The sequence below is a fragment of the Papaver somniferum genome, chromosome 8 (genome assembly GCF_003573695.1).
Source record: "Papaver somniferum cultivar HN1 chromosome 8, ASM357369v1, whole genome shotgun sequence".
Taxonomy (NCBI): Eukaryota; Viridiplantae; Streptophyta; class Magnoliopsida; order Ranunculales; family Papaveraceae; genus Papaver; species Papaver somniferum.
Window position 1 is genome coordinate 118656232 of NC_039365.1, and position 16783 is coordinate 118673014.

The following is a 16783-nucleotide window of genomic DNA, read 5'->3' on the forward strand; positions in this document are numbered from 1 at the left end:
CATATTAAATTCGGGATTAGAATCAAACTATTTTACAAACCTTAATAAAAAAACTAATTATGGTTGAGGTTACTAAGGTTGTTTCCTATGAGAAATCTTTTGATTTGCCATGCCAGGTAGCCTGACAAACTAGCCACACCATTTTAGCAAATGACATGAGAGGCACAATTTTTATCAATCAATAAATACTCTATCTCGAGCAACCGATAATATGTTGTTCTCGATAAAGACTAGGTTGCTTGACAGAGAATCTATCTCTAACGGTCGGTTCATCATCCACAACGACTCTTTCTCTGACATAGATTTTATCTATAACGAGGTGGGAGTCAGAAAGGAAATGGCTACAACGATCAATTATACTATGATGATGAAGAAAAAAACTGGAACACGAAATATTATAAGCTAGTGGATTAAGGGTGTCTAAGTTGAAGAATTCTTTGAAGCGTTATAATAAGAAAGTGCCAACAACTTCGACGTATTTGAGCTCTAACCATTTTGATGAGCTCGAACGAGTATTTGTGTTATACGTACTAGGATAGTCGCGATTTCCAAATGCTAATTTAATGACAACAATTGGTTTTCTCGAAGCATTAGATGAAAGATAACTTGATGTTTGACATGTCTACTCCAGGGTCTTCCACTCATGGTGGTGTAGGTTTTAATCTTGGTGATGGAAGTCAAAGAAATCGTGGAAGGCAATAAAGTTATCGCTCTACCATAAAAATTGTGCAAGAGCGTCAACTAGCATCCGGTGATGAAGGATTTGAAATGGAAAAAACTTAGCTACAAAATCATGGTGGTTTCTTTAACATGCCAGAAACTTAGATACAAACTCTTGGTGGTGGCTTGAACATTGAAGCAGCTCGACAATCTACTCTTTATACCTCAGTTCACCGTAAACGTATTAAGATTTCGTCCATTTGCAGAATGCTGTCGGGCTATCCTAGGTAACTTTCCGTAGTTACGAAAATAATTCTTTTGATTCTGCTCACCCAGTAATGAGACTCAAACCGGCGAGTTCTTTGCTTTGTTTAATACCACTCTTGATCCATACATGTCGGGATGGATCTTTGATGGCTGGGAAAATCAGCAGTTTATATATATTATTTGATTTCAACCATTTGATGTAATTGTTATCTTTTTAGTAATGAAAATTATCCTAGATTTAAAGTTCGAATCCAACTCGATTTTACATTTCATTACATAAAACTTAATCAACATTGAATTCAGATACATGATTCTTAAAGAGTTCTAACATTCATCATACTAAATTCAGTTTCGTTGGCTTCAATAAATTTGGTACGAACCATAATTTTCTGCGAATATAGATAAATTATAAGCTAATATGATTTTGATAATTAAAATTGAGTCGTTCGACATGACTAAAAATTTATTAGGATACTCACTCGTTATTTGATGGACAATCCAGGATGCTAACCATCCACAAATTTTCTGCATAATTTCTCACATGGCCTTGATTCTGGAAAGTATAACTTTAAGGTTATTCCTGGTTTTTAAATTTTTATTACCGGCTAACACCAGCAAAATTTTGAAACATATTGTCCCATCAATTAAACCTACTTAGATTTATACCTCCATCACATGCGATTAATATCCAAACTCGAATAAGACCAACATCTTCTTCTCGAGTGAAGCGAATACGAGCAATTTTTAACGAGAGGTGTAGAAAAGGTGAGAGTTGAATTGTATAAAAGATTAAATATTTTTAGAAGATTGATTTTTGACAGTTGGATGTTAAAACACTGACCGACATAGACATTAACGAGCGACTAAGACTCTACCGCTCGCCTCAATGGGCTAATTTGCAAAACTTTTAATTTTCCTATTGAGATTGACATTTACTACTCATAATGACACTGTAATTTGTAAATTCTTGGATTTGTTGTGTGCATAGGGACCAACCTAACTAGGGTGGAGGAGTAAGCATGGAATATAAATACATACTTACTCAATCACAGATGCATATTAGTTATCCTTCACTTTAGGTTGGCTGAAACACTGGATGGATAAGTAGATTGACCAATTTATTTGGATTTCTATGCTTTTTGCTCAAAAAAATTACTAGTGAATTATGATGGGAAAAACCACTTTTACTTTACGGAAAGCTGACTTATGTTTAGCCTGTTTCAATATAAAATGGATTTAGGAATAATCTTTCCCCCCAATTAAAATTATATTTAGAGTTTAATTTTCTATATGCATATCACACATTAACCTTTGTATATTGAACTTCATAAAAAAAAATTCTCATATTTGTCATGTACTTCTAACAAATGCATTTTGGTACCTTTTTTCTTCATTTACTTATAAAATGGGTGTTGTGTATCTGAGGTTTACTCAAGTTTACGTCAGAGGATGTGCCATAAAAATGTTTAGAAAAACTCATATATAGTGCGGTATTTGTTATCGGAGATAAACACCCATTTATCAGCTCACGGCTAGTTATGGGCTCTTCGTAACACTGTTTTCTATAACAATTCAACTACGGGTATGATTTATAGTTCTATTAGATTCTTTCAAAATCTTAGAGCTGTCCTTACCTTTGTACTAAAAAATTATTTTGGGGATGGGGGTGATGGAAAAGAAGCACAGTTACAGATCATAATTCTCTATTTGGAAATATCCACAATTCATTAAGCAAAATGCATGATCTTGAAGAAATTTCAAGATTGACAAATCTCCTACATTCTTTTGTTTGGGTATAAGTTAGGGCTGTCAACGGGTCCGGGTCCTCCAGGGTAGTACATGGCCCAGAACCGGACCCGACATATCAGCGTCGGTTCCGGGTCCTAACGGTTCCGGGGCCGGTTCCATAATGTGTTGGCCCAGAACCGGACCTGGTAAAGGTCACGGGTAATCACCGGGTCCGGGTACACATCGGGTAAAAACACAAACTTATATCAGTTATATGACTTCCCAATTTTATGGCTCCTGAGTACTGAAAAAGGATTATTCAACACCTGAAAAGTGACCATCTTTAACATACATACAAAAGTAGAGTAAACTTGAGCTTAGAATCCTTAGATTAGGAAAATCAAAGTTACTATCCTAGCTATAAGTAATAATCTGCCATTATATATGATAAATATTAAATACAAAAGTTGGCAGACATTTTTTTAGCCGATAACTACAAGTAACGCCAGCCCTAATGGCTAATATAGTCTGTCGTATTATAACCACAAAAGTTGACAGACATATCATTCTATAAAGTGTAGAAGCCCCAAAAGATAAATGCGTTTCCTTCACAAGTACATATACAAAAAAGAAGGATGTAGTTCGCACTTCGCATGTTCTTTGGCTATGCCTATATAATATATATATACCAAAAAGAAGTTCCAACCAGTTCACTAAAGATTTCACCATCATATTTCCAATTGTTCCTACAAGAGAAACAAAAACAGTTGATCATATTCCCAATTTTTCCCAATTCAGAAACCACCTCAAAATTATTATCACTACCACATTCTCTACCAAGTTTAAGGAAATACATTACGTAAAGACAATGTGCTACGAGTAAAAAAGTACAAATCTTGCATCTTCAACCAAACAACGTGTACAAGTAACCATATCACAATCAAAGACCTTTCCTGTGATGAAGCAAGAGTTGCTTCCGTGATTGCACTCACCAAATATACAACTAGCTAGGGCCAGGACCACAAACAAACATTAAAATTCCCAAATATACAACTAGCTAGGACAAATATTGTATAGACAGACACAAGTCAAACTTTCTTATACTGTACTACTAATCACATTTCGATAAAGTTTAAGGAAATACAAATTTGTGCACTCCAAGGTTAGCTGGTTATTTTTCCTTAAATTGATAGTCAGTCAGTTAGAAAATGTGCGATGTTGCATCATCATCGTCTGACTCGAGCTCCTCCATTGCCTCCAAAAGAGTCTGAAGTGAAGTACTACCTAACCCAAATCCCTCATCTAACACAATAAAATAGTTAGTTGACGTACAAGAACCATAGTAAATGAATCACTAACTAAAATTGATATAATAGCAAACATGAATTGAATATGTTAGTTACTCTTCAGCGCACTTCTTATCCAATCTTGTGTGCATATCAGAGCTTCAATTGTTTCTGGAAGCATTGAAGAACGAAATTTATCTACAACTCTACCATTGGTGCTGAAAACAGATTCAGAAGCCACCGATGACGCAGGAATTGCTAATATATCACGAGCTATCACTGCTACAATTGGATACATTGGTCCATGAAATTTCCACCACCCCAAAACATCAAAACTAGAATCATTCAGATCAATACCACTTCCTTTTCTAATAGGGTGAACATCAGCTGATAGGTATTGCTCTAGATCTGTGCGAACAACGTCATGTTGTGAACTTTCTTCCAAAAATGCCGTCAAACCTTTCCTTCTAGAAGTAAAATAACTTTGAGAAGATGAAGTACTACCACTACTACCAACTGAATCTTCCATGTTCACTTGATTTGTCGAAATGTTTGCTGAGTATACATGAGCTGAAGAAGCATAATGTGTTGCATATTCATTATACAATCTTTTCAAGACTTCCATAACTTCTAACTTCTTCTCCTCGCTGTTACCAGGATATATTAATGGGAAATAATAATCCAATAATTTCATTTTAAACCGAGGATCTAAAATGGAAGCTATTGCAAATGTTTTACTAGTAAGTTGCCAATATCTTTCAAACTTTTTCATCATATTCACTGCCATTTTTGAGATTAATGCATCATCGGAATCACACCACTCACGAAGTTCTAAATACAAATAACAAGCAGTATCAAAATAACGATTAACTGTCACGTATGACGTACCTGAAAAGAGAATGGTGACTTCATAAAAGAACTTCAAGCAAATTGAAAGACTACTTGCATTCTTCCAGTCTTCACTCGTTGGAGCAACATTAAGAAAATCAGGTTCAATCTTCCCGAACCGGTTAAATGCTTCCCGAAATAGAAGTGCTGTTTCAAGCATCAGATAGGTAGAATTCCACCTTGTATCGACGTCTTGAATCAACTTTTTATCAGGAGCATTGACTTGCAAGCAAACTTCTTTAAATTTTTGTTGTCTTTGTGGTGAACCTCTAATAAATTTCACTGAATTTCTAATTTTCTGTATTTCTTCTTTAATTTGCAGCATCCCATGATCAACAATAATGGCAACTACATGAGCAGAATATCGAACATGGAATAATTCCCCATCCAAAAGTAATCCATTATCTGGTTTTAGATGAGCAAGAAGTTCACTTACCACGACTTTGTTAGTTGAAGCATTATCCAGCGTAATTGAAGCTATCTTCCTATCTATATTCTACTTGTAAAACTGCTCCATCAGTACCTTTTCAATGTTAACTCCAGTGTGTTGCACATCCACAGCGTTAAAAGATAAAATTCTCTTCTAAATTTTCCATTCTTCATCAACATAGTGAGCTGTCAAAGCCATATAACCTCTATTCTGAGTGGTACAAGTCCACATATCAGTAGTAAGGCTTATGCGACTCTGTACCTTACTAAAAATCTCGATACAAATGCTTCTTTTCCATTTGATAAATCTTTATGCAGTCTGACTTCGTAGTGTTCCGCTTTACAAGTTTAATATTGAATTGTAATGAAGTCAGCACCCTTCTAAAACCAATGTACTCTACAAATGAGAAAGGGAGTTCATGCAAGATAATCATTCTTGCAATACAATCACGAGTTACTTCTTGGTTAAACTTAAAGTTGTAAGCAGCTACTGACCCATCTTGTGTTTCACTAGCTTAAGAATATTTGGTTAATTTGATGTTGTGCTCCTTTGTAGGCCATACAACTATTTAGATGTTTCCTCAAACTGCTTTTCCCATTTTTGCTCTCCGCACCAATATTCCTCTTGCAGTGCTTGCATTCTCCGTGTGTTTTCCCTTTTATCAATACCTCTTGAAATTCAGCCCAATACTTTGAGGTTCTTTTGCGTTTACGTGTAGGTGACGGAACCACATCTGTTGTTGCCGCTTCTATATGATCAGAATCAGAATCACCAGAATCACTTGACTCACTGGCTACAGTTTCTACTTCTTTCTGCTCTTCTGAGTTTACAACTTTACTCTTCTTTGCAGCCTTCGAAACGACAGCTTTAGGAGGCGACATACACGGGGATTTCGAAACGGTAACTTTAGTCTTCTTTACAGGAACACAATGATCACCAACACTACTTCCTGTTTGACTTTTCATGTTGCCTCTGCAAGGAAAAACCAACAAACATCTGTATCAGCCTATCAGGTGTCATAAAGTATAAACGATAATAAATTTAACAAGCATATACAATAAGGAAAAGACAAATGTTCCAAGCATATACGCATAAACAGCATACGCATCAACCACACACAAGGAATTAGTAGTTTATTACTTAATTGCCAAAATGGCAGTAGAAGACTTGCTCTTGTGCATGTTTGCTGCAAGCTACTGAAAACACCCAACCTTCGAGCTATCATTGATTTCTCACAAAAACAACCATAGAGTTCACATATCATTGAGATTACAGGGATACCCATTCAAGCATAATAAGTTTTCCTTGTATTGCAAGAGAAATCATCAAGAACAAGGAAAAAAATTGATACAAAATGAAAGAAATTAAACAGTAGACTAATAAGAGATGAGCGATTCATTTCAACTAGACAATTACTAGATAAGAAATAGTATAATAACTAGACACAACAACAAATCTAGGCCGGCCTGTTTGACAACTCTACCCACAAATCTAACTTCACTAGCAGCAACAATTAGAGCCATAAGTTCAATTATTGAATTTAGAGAAATTGAGCACACCAAATACTGATTAAAATTGAGAAATTGAAAGATACCCACTGATTAAAATTGAGAAATTGAAAGATACCCACTGATTAACCTTTAAGAATTTGTAGAGTAGCATATCATACTTTTCTTTCAGCGAAAGAATTTGAGAAACAAAGGATTTCCACTTCCAGTGTGTAGAAGTAGTTGCAGGCAGAGGCAGGAGAAGAAAGTAGATCGGAATGGGTGGTGAGCTTCTCATCTTTTCCTTTATATATGACCTAATTTTCGCTGGGGATTTTACACAATTAGCCTTTATGAAATACCCGAATACCCGCGGATACCCGACGGGGTAGGATCCGGATGGACCCGTTCATAAACGGGTATATATGGGTAATTACCCGCCGGATCCAAAGTGGTTAATGGGTCCAATTTAAGGACCCGGTTAATGGATACCCATTGACAGCCCTAGGTATAACTACTTTATGTACATGTATTACTTGCGGTGTCCTTTTTTTTTATTATAATTCTTTTTTCAGCTGCGCTGAAACGTGTTTTAGCTAAAAATGTTAACTGAAGTGGAGAAAGTTATATCAGTGACATGAAAGGTGATTTGGTTTTTAACAAATTGCAGTTTCTCAAATGATCAATAGCACCTCTTTTGGTCGATCAAAAAAGATCTCTTTGGCTTATCCATGGCATGTTATTGGAAATGTAAATAACTTTACTAGGCTCAATTTTTATTGACTGGTTTTTGTTTAGCTAGTTTTAATATCATATAATAAATCCTGGATTGACAAGTATCTAATGCACAGTTACAAGATACAACACTCGTATGGTTACGGCCTTAGAGCGTCCACAGTGGTGCGAGTATAACCAAAGACCAAAGACTAAAAAAAAGATCAAATTTGGGTTTAGTCCGTCGTGTGGTGTAGTGGTTGCAGATTAAATTTGGTCGCGCGTTGATAAAGATTACGCCTGGGATCAGGCGTTGATAAAGATAACGCCCGACGTGGAGCGTTGGTATAGTATACGCTTCAAAAAACAAAAATAAAATAAATAATAATGGGGCGGAGGCATAAATCCTTCCCCATGCAAGTTTCAAAAGTTTAAAAGTTTAAAAGTTTAAAAGTGGAATGGGGCGTTAAGTATATGAACGCCCCATTTCCTGCGTTAAGTTTATGAACGCCCCATCGGACGTTATCTTTACCAACGCCCCATTCAGGCGAAGTTTATATGCACGCCTGTTCGTTGGACGTTAACTATACCAACGCGCGATGAATGACAGAGATTATATCAACGCCCGATGTGTAGCGGAGATTATATTAACGCCCGACTATATTTGGATTTGGTCTTGATCGCCGACCAAATTTGATCTGGATTTTACTCTTTGATCAAATTTTGATCGATGGTCCGTCCCACTACGCCAGCCCACTCGAGTAAAAATTTGGGTTTACTCGTCCATTGCAGTTGCTCTTAGGGGTTAAATGGGACTCATGTGAACATTTAGTATATGGAGGTTAACAAGTGATTTTTTTTATTTTTTTTGAAGCATGAAATGCATTAAATTACTAAGGGGCTATTACACGTGGGTATGTGGTATCCACGTCAATTACATTTGGAATCATGGACCATGAATCTATAGGAGCAAAACATTAAAGCATAATGTGACCATCAGTCTTCCGATCGGAGTTGTGAAAGGTCTTCGGTCGGTGCTTTTCACGAAAAAAATTTGTATTTTCGATGGACACGATAGTGTCGATAGAATTTTGACGATGATAAAGAATTCTGATGCAGTTGATCTCCGATTATAATCACGCGTACATATCCAAATGTTGCAGTGTATTGCCCCAACAATACTTGATTACCTCTTTTTGTTTCGGTTAACCGGTGATGGCAAATAAGCTCCATATAAATAATTTATTATTAGGGGAAAAGCTTATTCCTAAATCCACACAATAATGATCCGAAGTCAAATATGCTAGGTAGACTAACATCATGTTTGTTTTTTCCTCTATGTAGAGGCTAACCTCTATTAGCCTCTATATAGTGGTGGGTCCCATTTATTTGGTGTTTGTTTTTTCCACTACCTCTACAAAGATAGAGGAAATCAAATAGCACCAATAAGGTGCTATCTTTGAGCCTCTACCTCTATTAAACCTTCAAATGACTAATATATCCTCGAACAAACTTATAATGTCCAAAAATAATTCCTTAATTTAAAATCTAAAATTTTACATGTTTCAAGAAAAGTGATATTTTCGCCCGTTTCAGAAAAAGGGATATTTTCCACTGTTTCAGAAAAAAGTGATATTTTGCTCCGTTGCAGAAAAAGTGACACTTTAGTCCCGTTTCAGAAAAAGTGATACTTCCCCCGTTTCAGAAAAAGTGATACTTTCACGGCGTTTCAGAAAAAGTGATATTTTCGCCCCGTTTCAGAAAAAGTGATACTTTCGCATGCTTCAGAAAAAGTGATACTTTCGCGCCGTTTCAGAAAAAGTGATATTTTTGCTCCGTTTCAGAAAAAGTGATTTTTTCCATGTTTCAGAAAAAGTGATATTTTTGCCCTGTTTCAGAAAAAGTGAAATTTTTGCCCCGTTTCAGAAAAAGTGAAATTTTTGCCCCGTTTCAGAAAAAGTTATGTTTTTGCCCCGTTTCAGAAAAAGTGATTTTTGCCCTGTTTCAGAAAAGGTGATCTTTTTTTCCGTTTCAGATAAAGTGATACTTTCGCCCGTTTCAGATAAAGTGATACTTTCGCCCGTTTCAGATAAAGTGATATTTTTGATCCGTTTCAGAAAAAGTGATATTTTTACCCCGTTTCAGAAAAAAGTTATACTTTCGCTCCGTTTCAGAAAAAGTGAACATCTTTGGTTGTATTTTCTAATACATTTTTTTCCTTTTGGAATTTTTGAACATCTTTGGTTGTAATGGATATTCATGGATTTTTTGAATATTATAAGGGTAAAATGAGAAATATATAAAATTGGGTACACAATATAGAGTTGTTAGATAGTGGTCAAACAAACATGATTTTAAGAGAGATTATATAGTGATATTTATATAGATATAGAGGTAAACCTCTATATAGAACACTCTACCTATATAGAGGAAAAAACAAACGTGTTGTAACTGAAGTCAGGATTCCCCCTAGTGATATAGTGGCTTTCCCTAACATATTACTCCCGCCACCCTTAAATTCTGCATAAGAGTGAACTCCGGAGAAAGAGAGAGTAACAAGATTTTCTAGAGAGAGAGAGAAACAAAGCTTCAAGAAATCTAAAGAGAAAGAAGAAGAAGATGACGACGGAAAAGCAAGAAAGAAAGGATCAGAAAGATCCACTAATAACTAATCTTTTATCTAGTTTCAACAACAATGGTGGTCCTGTAAATTTTACAATTTCATGTTCAGAATGTGGTATTATGAAGAGGAAGAGACACTCATCATCACTTTCTTCTTCGTCTTCACAAATCCCTAACAATCATTCATCACCAGCAAATCTTTTTTCTCCTCCGAAAAAGATTCAACTAAACAGTACTAATTTCATCTCAGCTTCATTTTCAAACCCTAATTACCCATCTTCATTACAAACAATGGCTTCTTCCTCTGTTTCACCATCACCAACACTTCCGCTGTTATCCCCTTCTTCTGCTTCACCACCATCGCCATCACTACCACTATTATCCCCTTCCTGTGTTTCACCAACACCACCAAGAAATCTTGATTCTTTTTCAGCCCCCAAGAAATCTTGGCAAGAAATCGTTTCTTCTGCATTTCCTTTCGCTTTCTTGTGGTCAATGTGGTGGTGGATCTCAAAAACAAGATTCACCATTACAATCAATCTCGAATTCACCATTATCTGCATCCTCTGTTCCACCGTCAGGGTGGCGCCCATCTCCGTCTCCATCACCACCGCTATTATCTCCTTCCTTTGTTTTGCCATCTCCACCACTTTTATCTCCTTCTCCTGTTTCACCGTCACCAAGAAAGCCCAATTCTTTATATAGGCATAGATTAATCTCGTCTGCTTTATCAACACCATTAACTAGTCCAACCACAAATAGTTCTAGCTGTGTTCTTTATGGTCAATGTAGTGGTGGGTCTAACAGACAAGATTCCCCATTGTTATTATCACCATCATCACCACTCGCATCAGAAACAGCGAAAAGCAATGGAGGTGGTGCTACTCCTCCCAGCGATGCTGCTGTAAGAACTTCTTTTTCTGGATAAGTTACTAGTTGATTGTTGTTTACGTTTATTAGTTTTGAATTTGGATGTTAAAATTCAATTGGTTTAATGGCAGAAGAAGAGGTGGATGAGAGTGAGAGATGGCTTGAAAGAGATGCAGTGTCAGTGGATGATGAACAACATCAGTCAACAACTCAAAGAACAAAACAATGGAGCTCCTGTTATCGCTGTAACTGAGAAACCAAATGATGATATCAACAATCAGGTCCACTTTGTCTTTATGCCTAAAACGTTTGTTTATCTTTTCGCTTTAACAAGCTGTGTCGAGCTTTGATTGACTGTTGCTGGTTATTGGTGGTTGCAGGAAGCTTTCCAGACTGTATCGTCTGCTCAAAATGTAAAAGCAGTGCAGAAGGTTGTGCAAGATGAAAATGTGAGCATTGACAGAGATGGAGATACCATCAGAGTATGTTACATATGCGGATGTGGGAGACAAAAACAAATCTTCTTTGCCATTACGAATTGACCAACAAGCACACATCTAAATGGTTCTGTAGCTTTGTAAAGATTGCTTGTGCCTGGTGGCCTGGTGCTAATTGTTTCATTTCAAAATTTATTTCAAAACAATGGTAGTTTCGCTTAAATTGTTTGAATGCACTGTTCCATCTGATTCCTGTTAAAGACCTTCTAATATGATCTGCCAGATGTTACTGTTTCTTTTCTAAATAGATTGCCGTTGATCATATATGTCTAACAAAATATTTCACACAAATACACAAGAATTTTCTTATAGATTTCTGCAACATATCGGATTTTGGTGAAAGATACGGGTGAATATTTACTAGAGCTCTTTCAAAAAGATAAAAATAGTGATGCTTGAGCTTTAAACAATAAATGGAGTAATGTAATGAATTCTCTGCACCATTTTGAGGACACCTTTATAGTTTAGTTCTCTGGATTCCTAATACTTGAGAAAAGACGCTCTCCATCTCCGAAATAGGATCAAGGATAACAGTTGTCTTACGCCAAGCAATATGTTCATCAGGTCTGACTAGAATGGCTCCATCGTTTGTCATTTGACAAGTGTCCCACCATGATGAAGTCGAAGACATGCTCACTTCTTCAACATCAATGTAATTACTCCAGGGAGTAAGTGTCTCATTACTTCTATTTAGTCTGTTTACGAGGGAACCGTGAGGCCACATTACACATACCTTGAGAGAGACGTCAAATCCCTCAGATACCTTGAATGCAGCTCTAGCAAGATCACAGGACTTCTTTTTTGGAGATATAATGAGCAAGAACTCGAGTTTATCTTCACTTACAAGATCCAGTGTAGACAATGTCTCCTATGAGAATAAAAAATGAAAGATATAAGCTAGCAAAAGCCAAAAACATTGGTGCCTGTTTTCAATTTGCCATATGCACTGTTGATGTCTGGTAGATTGTATTTCGACAAACAAATATACAACAACCCACCTCACTAGAGTCCTTCAGCAAACGTCTGATATTCATATGTGGTAAACGTGCCCCAGGTTCAGCACAGGGAACATAGTCCCTTCTACGTCCAGTTGGAGCTTCCAACACTGTGTCACCATCTTCAGGAACAAGAGCTCCTGCAAGGTACCTAATATCGGTCAAGCAGGAGTTAGAACAGTTGTATCTGAAAATAATCGAGTTGGCACCAAACATGTATTACTCCCTCGAAACTTGAACAAGGCATAAACTGTTAAAACCTTAGATAAAAGTTCAAGAGAATATGCATGCAAGTATGAAATGGTATGCAACATTATTCATGGGTGCAGTATTTAATTTGCCTAACTAGATTGAAGTGAAAATCTAAGTTCAAGCCAGTAGTTAAGTTTGGCGGCATGCAACAGAAGAAATTACTGCAGAAACCTCTAGTTATTTTTTATTTTATTTTCCTTTTAGATGAAGTGCCAAAAACTAATGCGAATTTGGGACCTGAATCCAAGATCTTCAGCAGGAAACTGGAGCTGAAGGCTGTCTCCCTCCTCAAATATCCGCCTTAATTTACCAAGCCTCAATGACCCCAGTGGGTTGTTTTCGTTTAAGAGTGATTCTGAAAGTTGTTTACGCCCTACCATAAAAATTCCATCCAAGATTGCTTTTTGTAAACCAGTAGGCAGTATGGAACCAAATCCACTACTAATTATTCGCTGCACTGCCAAAGGAGAATAGGTAACCAAGAGTTAAACTTGCAGGGTGTGAAATTGCAAATTCAACAGGCAAGGAAATGGAAGTTGCTAGAATACTTCACCTGAGTTTGCAACAGCTGGGTCAATACCAAGTGCAGCAGGAACCTTCATAGCAGCTCTGAAGTTCTGAATACTGAGTGCTGTATTGGATACAGCAACCTGCACAAAATTCACCACGAGCAGAGGATCCTAAGTCAACCCGGAAAGAAAAATGGAATGCCCAGAAACAAGGTCAGAAAACTGTACCGGCTTGCGTTCCATTTCATAAGTCTGCAGAAGCGAAGATGGAGAAACACCCTTTACAATAGCTGCAATTTTCCAAGCTAAGTTATGAGCATCCTGGATGCCAGTATTCATTCCTGTACCAAATATCCAGACAGCTCATAAGCATGAGAAGAAACAATAAAAGAGGATTACCCTGTACACTAAAACAGCTGAAGTAGGTTTCTCACCAAAACCACCAGCTGGTGGAAAACGATGCGCAGCATCACCAGCAAGTATTATTTGATTATTTGAAGATACAAACTTCTCTGCAACTTCAGCATGCATCACCCATGGCTTTATACCAATGACATTTATGTCCACGAGCTTTCTGCCAACTAATTTGGTGATTAACTCTTCGCATACCTGCATCAAGATTTCATATGTTTAACAAAATAGCATCGGAGTAACAGATGGTCAAAACGAAAAAACTATTAGGTTCTTGGGTAGATTTCTAACAAACACTACATTATCCAGCATTGATATTTTCCAAGAATGGGAATACCTTTGCATTGAAATCCTCGAAGGTCTGCTGAGGAGGATAGAATGGAAGCTACAAGATAAGAGAAGTAATGAGATTTCCGCCAAGGAATCAGGGCATGTACGGCATCATAGTACAATAGCTGAGTCACAAAATACCTGTAGCACAAACTCTCCTTGGTCCAGATCATGTGCAACGAGAACCCCTATTGCTTCCGTGTTGAAGATAAAGAATAGCATTCCAGGTCTCTCGCCGAGTAGGTAGTTTCCAAGATCACGGCTCATGAAATGGACGCTGACAAGCTTTTGCAAGTCCGTTTCACCTTTCATGGCTACACCCATCAGCTTTCTGACAGTACTTCCAGCACCATCAGACCCAACAAGGATACCACAGCGTATATTTCTTACAGTCATTACTCCATCTTTGAGAAATTTTGCACCCACCACGATGCCGTCATCAGTAGCAGTTATAGATGCACACTCATATCCGAGCAGTATATTCCTTTCACCAATCCAGCCACGGTTAGGACCTTCTAGTTCATCAGAAGTACAAACACAGAAGTTGAGTTTCTCTAATTGCTTCAGTAGCAACTTGGTAAGCTTGTACTGTGAAAAGTGCGCAACAGAAACGGGGCTGACTACCCGTTTGAAATCTGGAGACAAGAAAATCATTGGTGTAAAGCTCCTAATCATAGTTTAATTTTCCTTAGACAATAACATTTGCATTTTATCTCACTGAAAACCTTAGCTCACATGTATTTCTCTATAACCATGAGAAACATTGTATGTATAAAAGACGGCTAAAAAATTATTGGAGCATTTTTCATACCTTGGGGTTGCATATGGTCTACTGACCCGAGCATAGAACCATAAAGAGAGGTGCAGTATATAAACTTCCTCCACAAATCAACAGGTGGTTGCAGCCTTTCAATCTCCTCTGCCAGACCATCTAATTTGCGAAACACCTGAAAAATTCTTAAATATAACTAATTGAGATATTTCAGTGAAGGTATAGTTTAGACGTTTAGCTCTAATACGTTAGGATGAATGTTTTCCCAAAGAAGTTCCCCCAAACTAAACAAAGCAAACAAGTTTCGAGAAAGAATAGCAACCTCCATAGTTCGATTGTTAATGAAATGTGCCTGCGGATGCTGAGAAAAGCTAGAGCTTTTCTCTATAACTGCACACTTGACGCCTACACAGAATTTCAAAAATTACAATTAAAATAAATCTCCATCACATACTAAAAAGCAAATACCATATTCCTCTTCTGTTGATAATAGCTGAGGCTGATATATTAGAAAAGCCCAAAGGCAAATACACAGTACCCATGGTTCTACTTTTAAGTATCACATACTTAGTACAAGCCTCGACAACTCCATTAAAGGCAATGCTCATCAAGTTTTCCCAACTCCATAACTAAAATTTAGTTTCCTGTACTCTATTACTCTATAAATAAAATACAGATAATTGAATCAAAAAAAAAAAAAAAACGCAAGTTATATAGGAAACAAATACCTAATTTAGTGAGAAGTATAGAAAGAACAAGACCAACTGGACCAGCACCAACAATGAGAACCGGCAAAATTTCAGCTCTTTCGTTGATTGTCACATCCCTATATCTTCTATTTGAGATGTAATGAAACGGGTAAGCCTTAATTTTGGTTTTAGGGTTGTAAAATCTATTGCTTTTGGAGAAAATTTTGAGAAACCCCATGAAGACTACTCTCCTCTCAGAGAATGAACATGGAGTACTGATCAAGAGACTAAAATAAAACCAAACAAAAGGGAAATTAGAACGTGAAATGGTTCACCCACGTCGACAAGACGACAGCAGGATTCGAACCTGCGGATGCAAGGCCGGCAAAAAAAAAAATATTAAAAACGTCGACAGCAGGATTCGAACCTGCGCAGGCAAAGCCCAACAGATTTCGAGTCTGTCTCCTTAACCACTCGGACATATCGACGAACACGTCCGCTTCAATACATAGAAGAAACTAGAGTTCGTCCTTCCAGTTAGCAGATCGCACAAGTCATTTGCGTACGTTTGCAACACCGGATATTGGATATAGTACACGTCTTATGCTTGCTGCTTTTTTGTCGTAAGTAAAAATTTATTCAAAAGACTAAAAGCCCTAAGTAGACTTATCTAATATTTGGACAGTCGGCCTCTTGATATTAGATTTATCAAGTAGAAGTTTTCCTTTACTACAAGAAGGAGGGATGATATCCCATTCAGATTTATCAAACATAAGTTTTCCTTTAGTACAAGAAGGAGGGATGATATCCCATTCAAAAGCAACAGTAAAATGCTTCGTTTTTTTGGTTAGTGTGTCTGTCACTTCATTTCATGTTCTGCAGACAAAATGAAAACCTAGGAAGTTACTACAAAGAAAGGTTTTGCGATTTGCTTCATCCAAAAACGCCTTGCTGGTCCAAGAGATGTCTGTCTTCTGTCTGTTTAGATACTTGATTAGAACTTCACAATCCCCTTCAATGTTGAAGTCTGTTAGTTTCTTTTCCTATGCCTATGTTGCTGTTTGTAGAAGTCCTAGAGCTTCCGCCTCTTGTGGATTTGCACTTTGTGTTGGTCCTGCTCTTCCACCTTCAAATGTACCTGCATCATTCCTTAGTATTACAGCAAAACTGGAAATAGTATTTTTTGATATCCAAGAGGCATCAACATTTATCTTTTTGGTATTGCAATCGGGTGGAGTCCATGAAACATTCTTTGGCTGTTTCTTACTTTTATTCTTTTTGTTTGTGTTTCTACCTTTCCTTGTCCGGCATCTTATGTGTATCTGCATTTCCTTTGCTAAACTCTGAGGGGTTTGAACAATACCTTGAAGAGCTTT

At 37.1% G+C, this 16783-nt stretch overlaps 1 protein-coding gene and 1 non-coding gene across 2 annotated transcripts; both read right to left on the reverse strand.

Moving 5' to 3' along the window:
* Positions 1 to 11685: 11685 nt before the first annotated feature.
* LOC113302769 (putative polyketide hydroxylase) lies at positions 11686 to 15766 on the reverse strand. The gene is made up of 11 exons (XM_026551712.1): positions 15447 to 15766; positions 15041 to 15123; positions 14758 to 14893; positions 14088 to 14581; positions 13954 to 14001; positions 13640 to 13814; positions 13434 to 13546; positions 13250 to 13346; positions 12934 to 13153; positions 12448 to 12595; positions 11686 to 12317 (listed from the first exon to the last, which is right to left on the reverse strand). The coding sequence occupies exons 1-11, from the start codon at positions 15643 to 15645 to the stop codon at positions 11907 to 11909; spliced, it is 2124 nt and encodes a 707-aa protein (XP_026407497.1). The 5' UTR covers positions 15646 to 15766; the 3' UTR covers positions 11686 to 11906.
* Positions 15767 to 15813: 47 nt separating this feature from the next.
* TRNAS-CGA lies at positions 15814 to 15895 on the reverse strand. Its single transcript has one exon. It is a non-coding gene; the product is annotated as a tRNA-Ser (tRNA).
* Positions 15896 to 16783: the final 888 nt, after the last annotated feature.

Excerpts from the sequence above, each read along its gene's own strand:
- LOC113302769 (XM_026551712.1), bottom strand. The coding sequence starts at position 15,645 with ATGGGGTTTCTCAAAATTTTCTCCAAAAGCAATAGATTTTACAACCCT. Across the intron at positions 13,347-13,433 it reads ATGAAATGGAACGCAAGCCG|GTTGCTGTATCCAATACAGC; the intron begins GTACAGTTTTCT and ends AATTTTGTGCAG. Across the intron at positions 12,318-12,447 it reads TGCTGAAGGACTCTAGTGAG|GAGACATTGTCTACACTGGA; the intron begins GTGGGTTGTTGT and ends TTATTCTCATAG.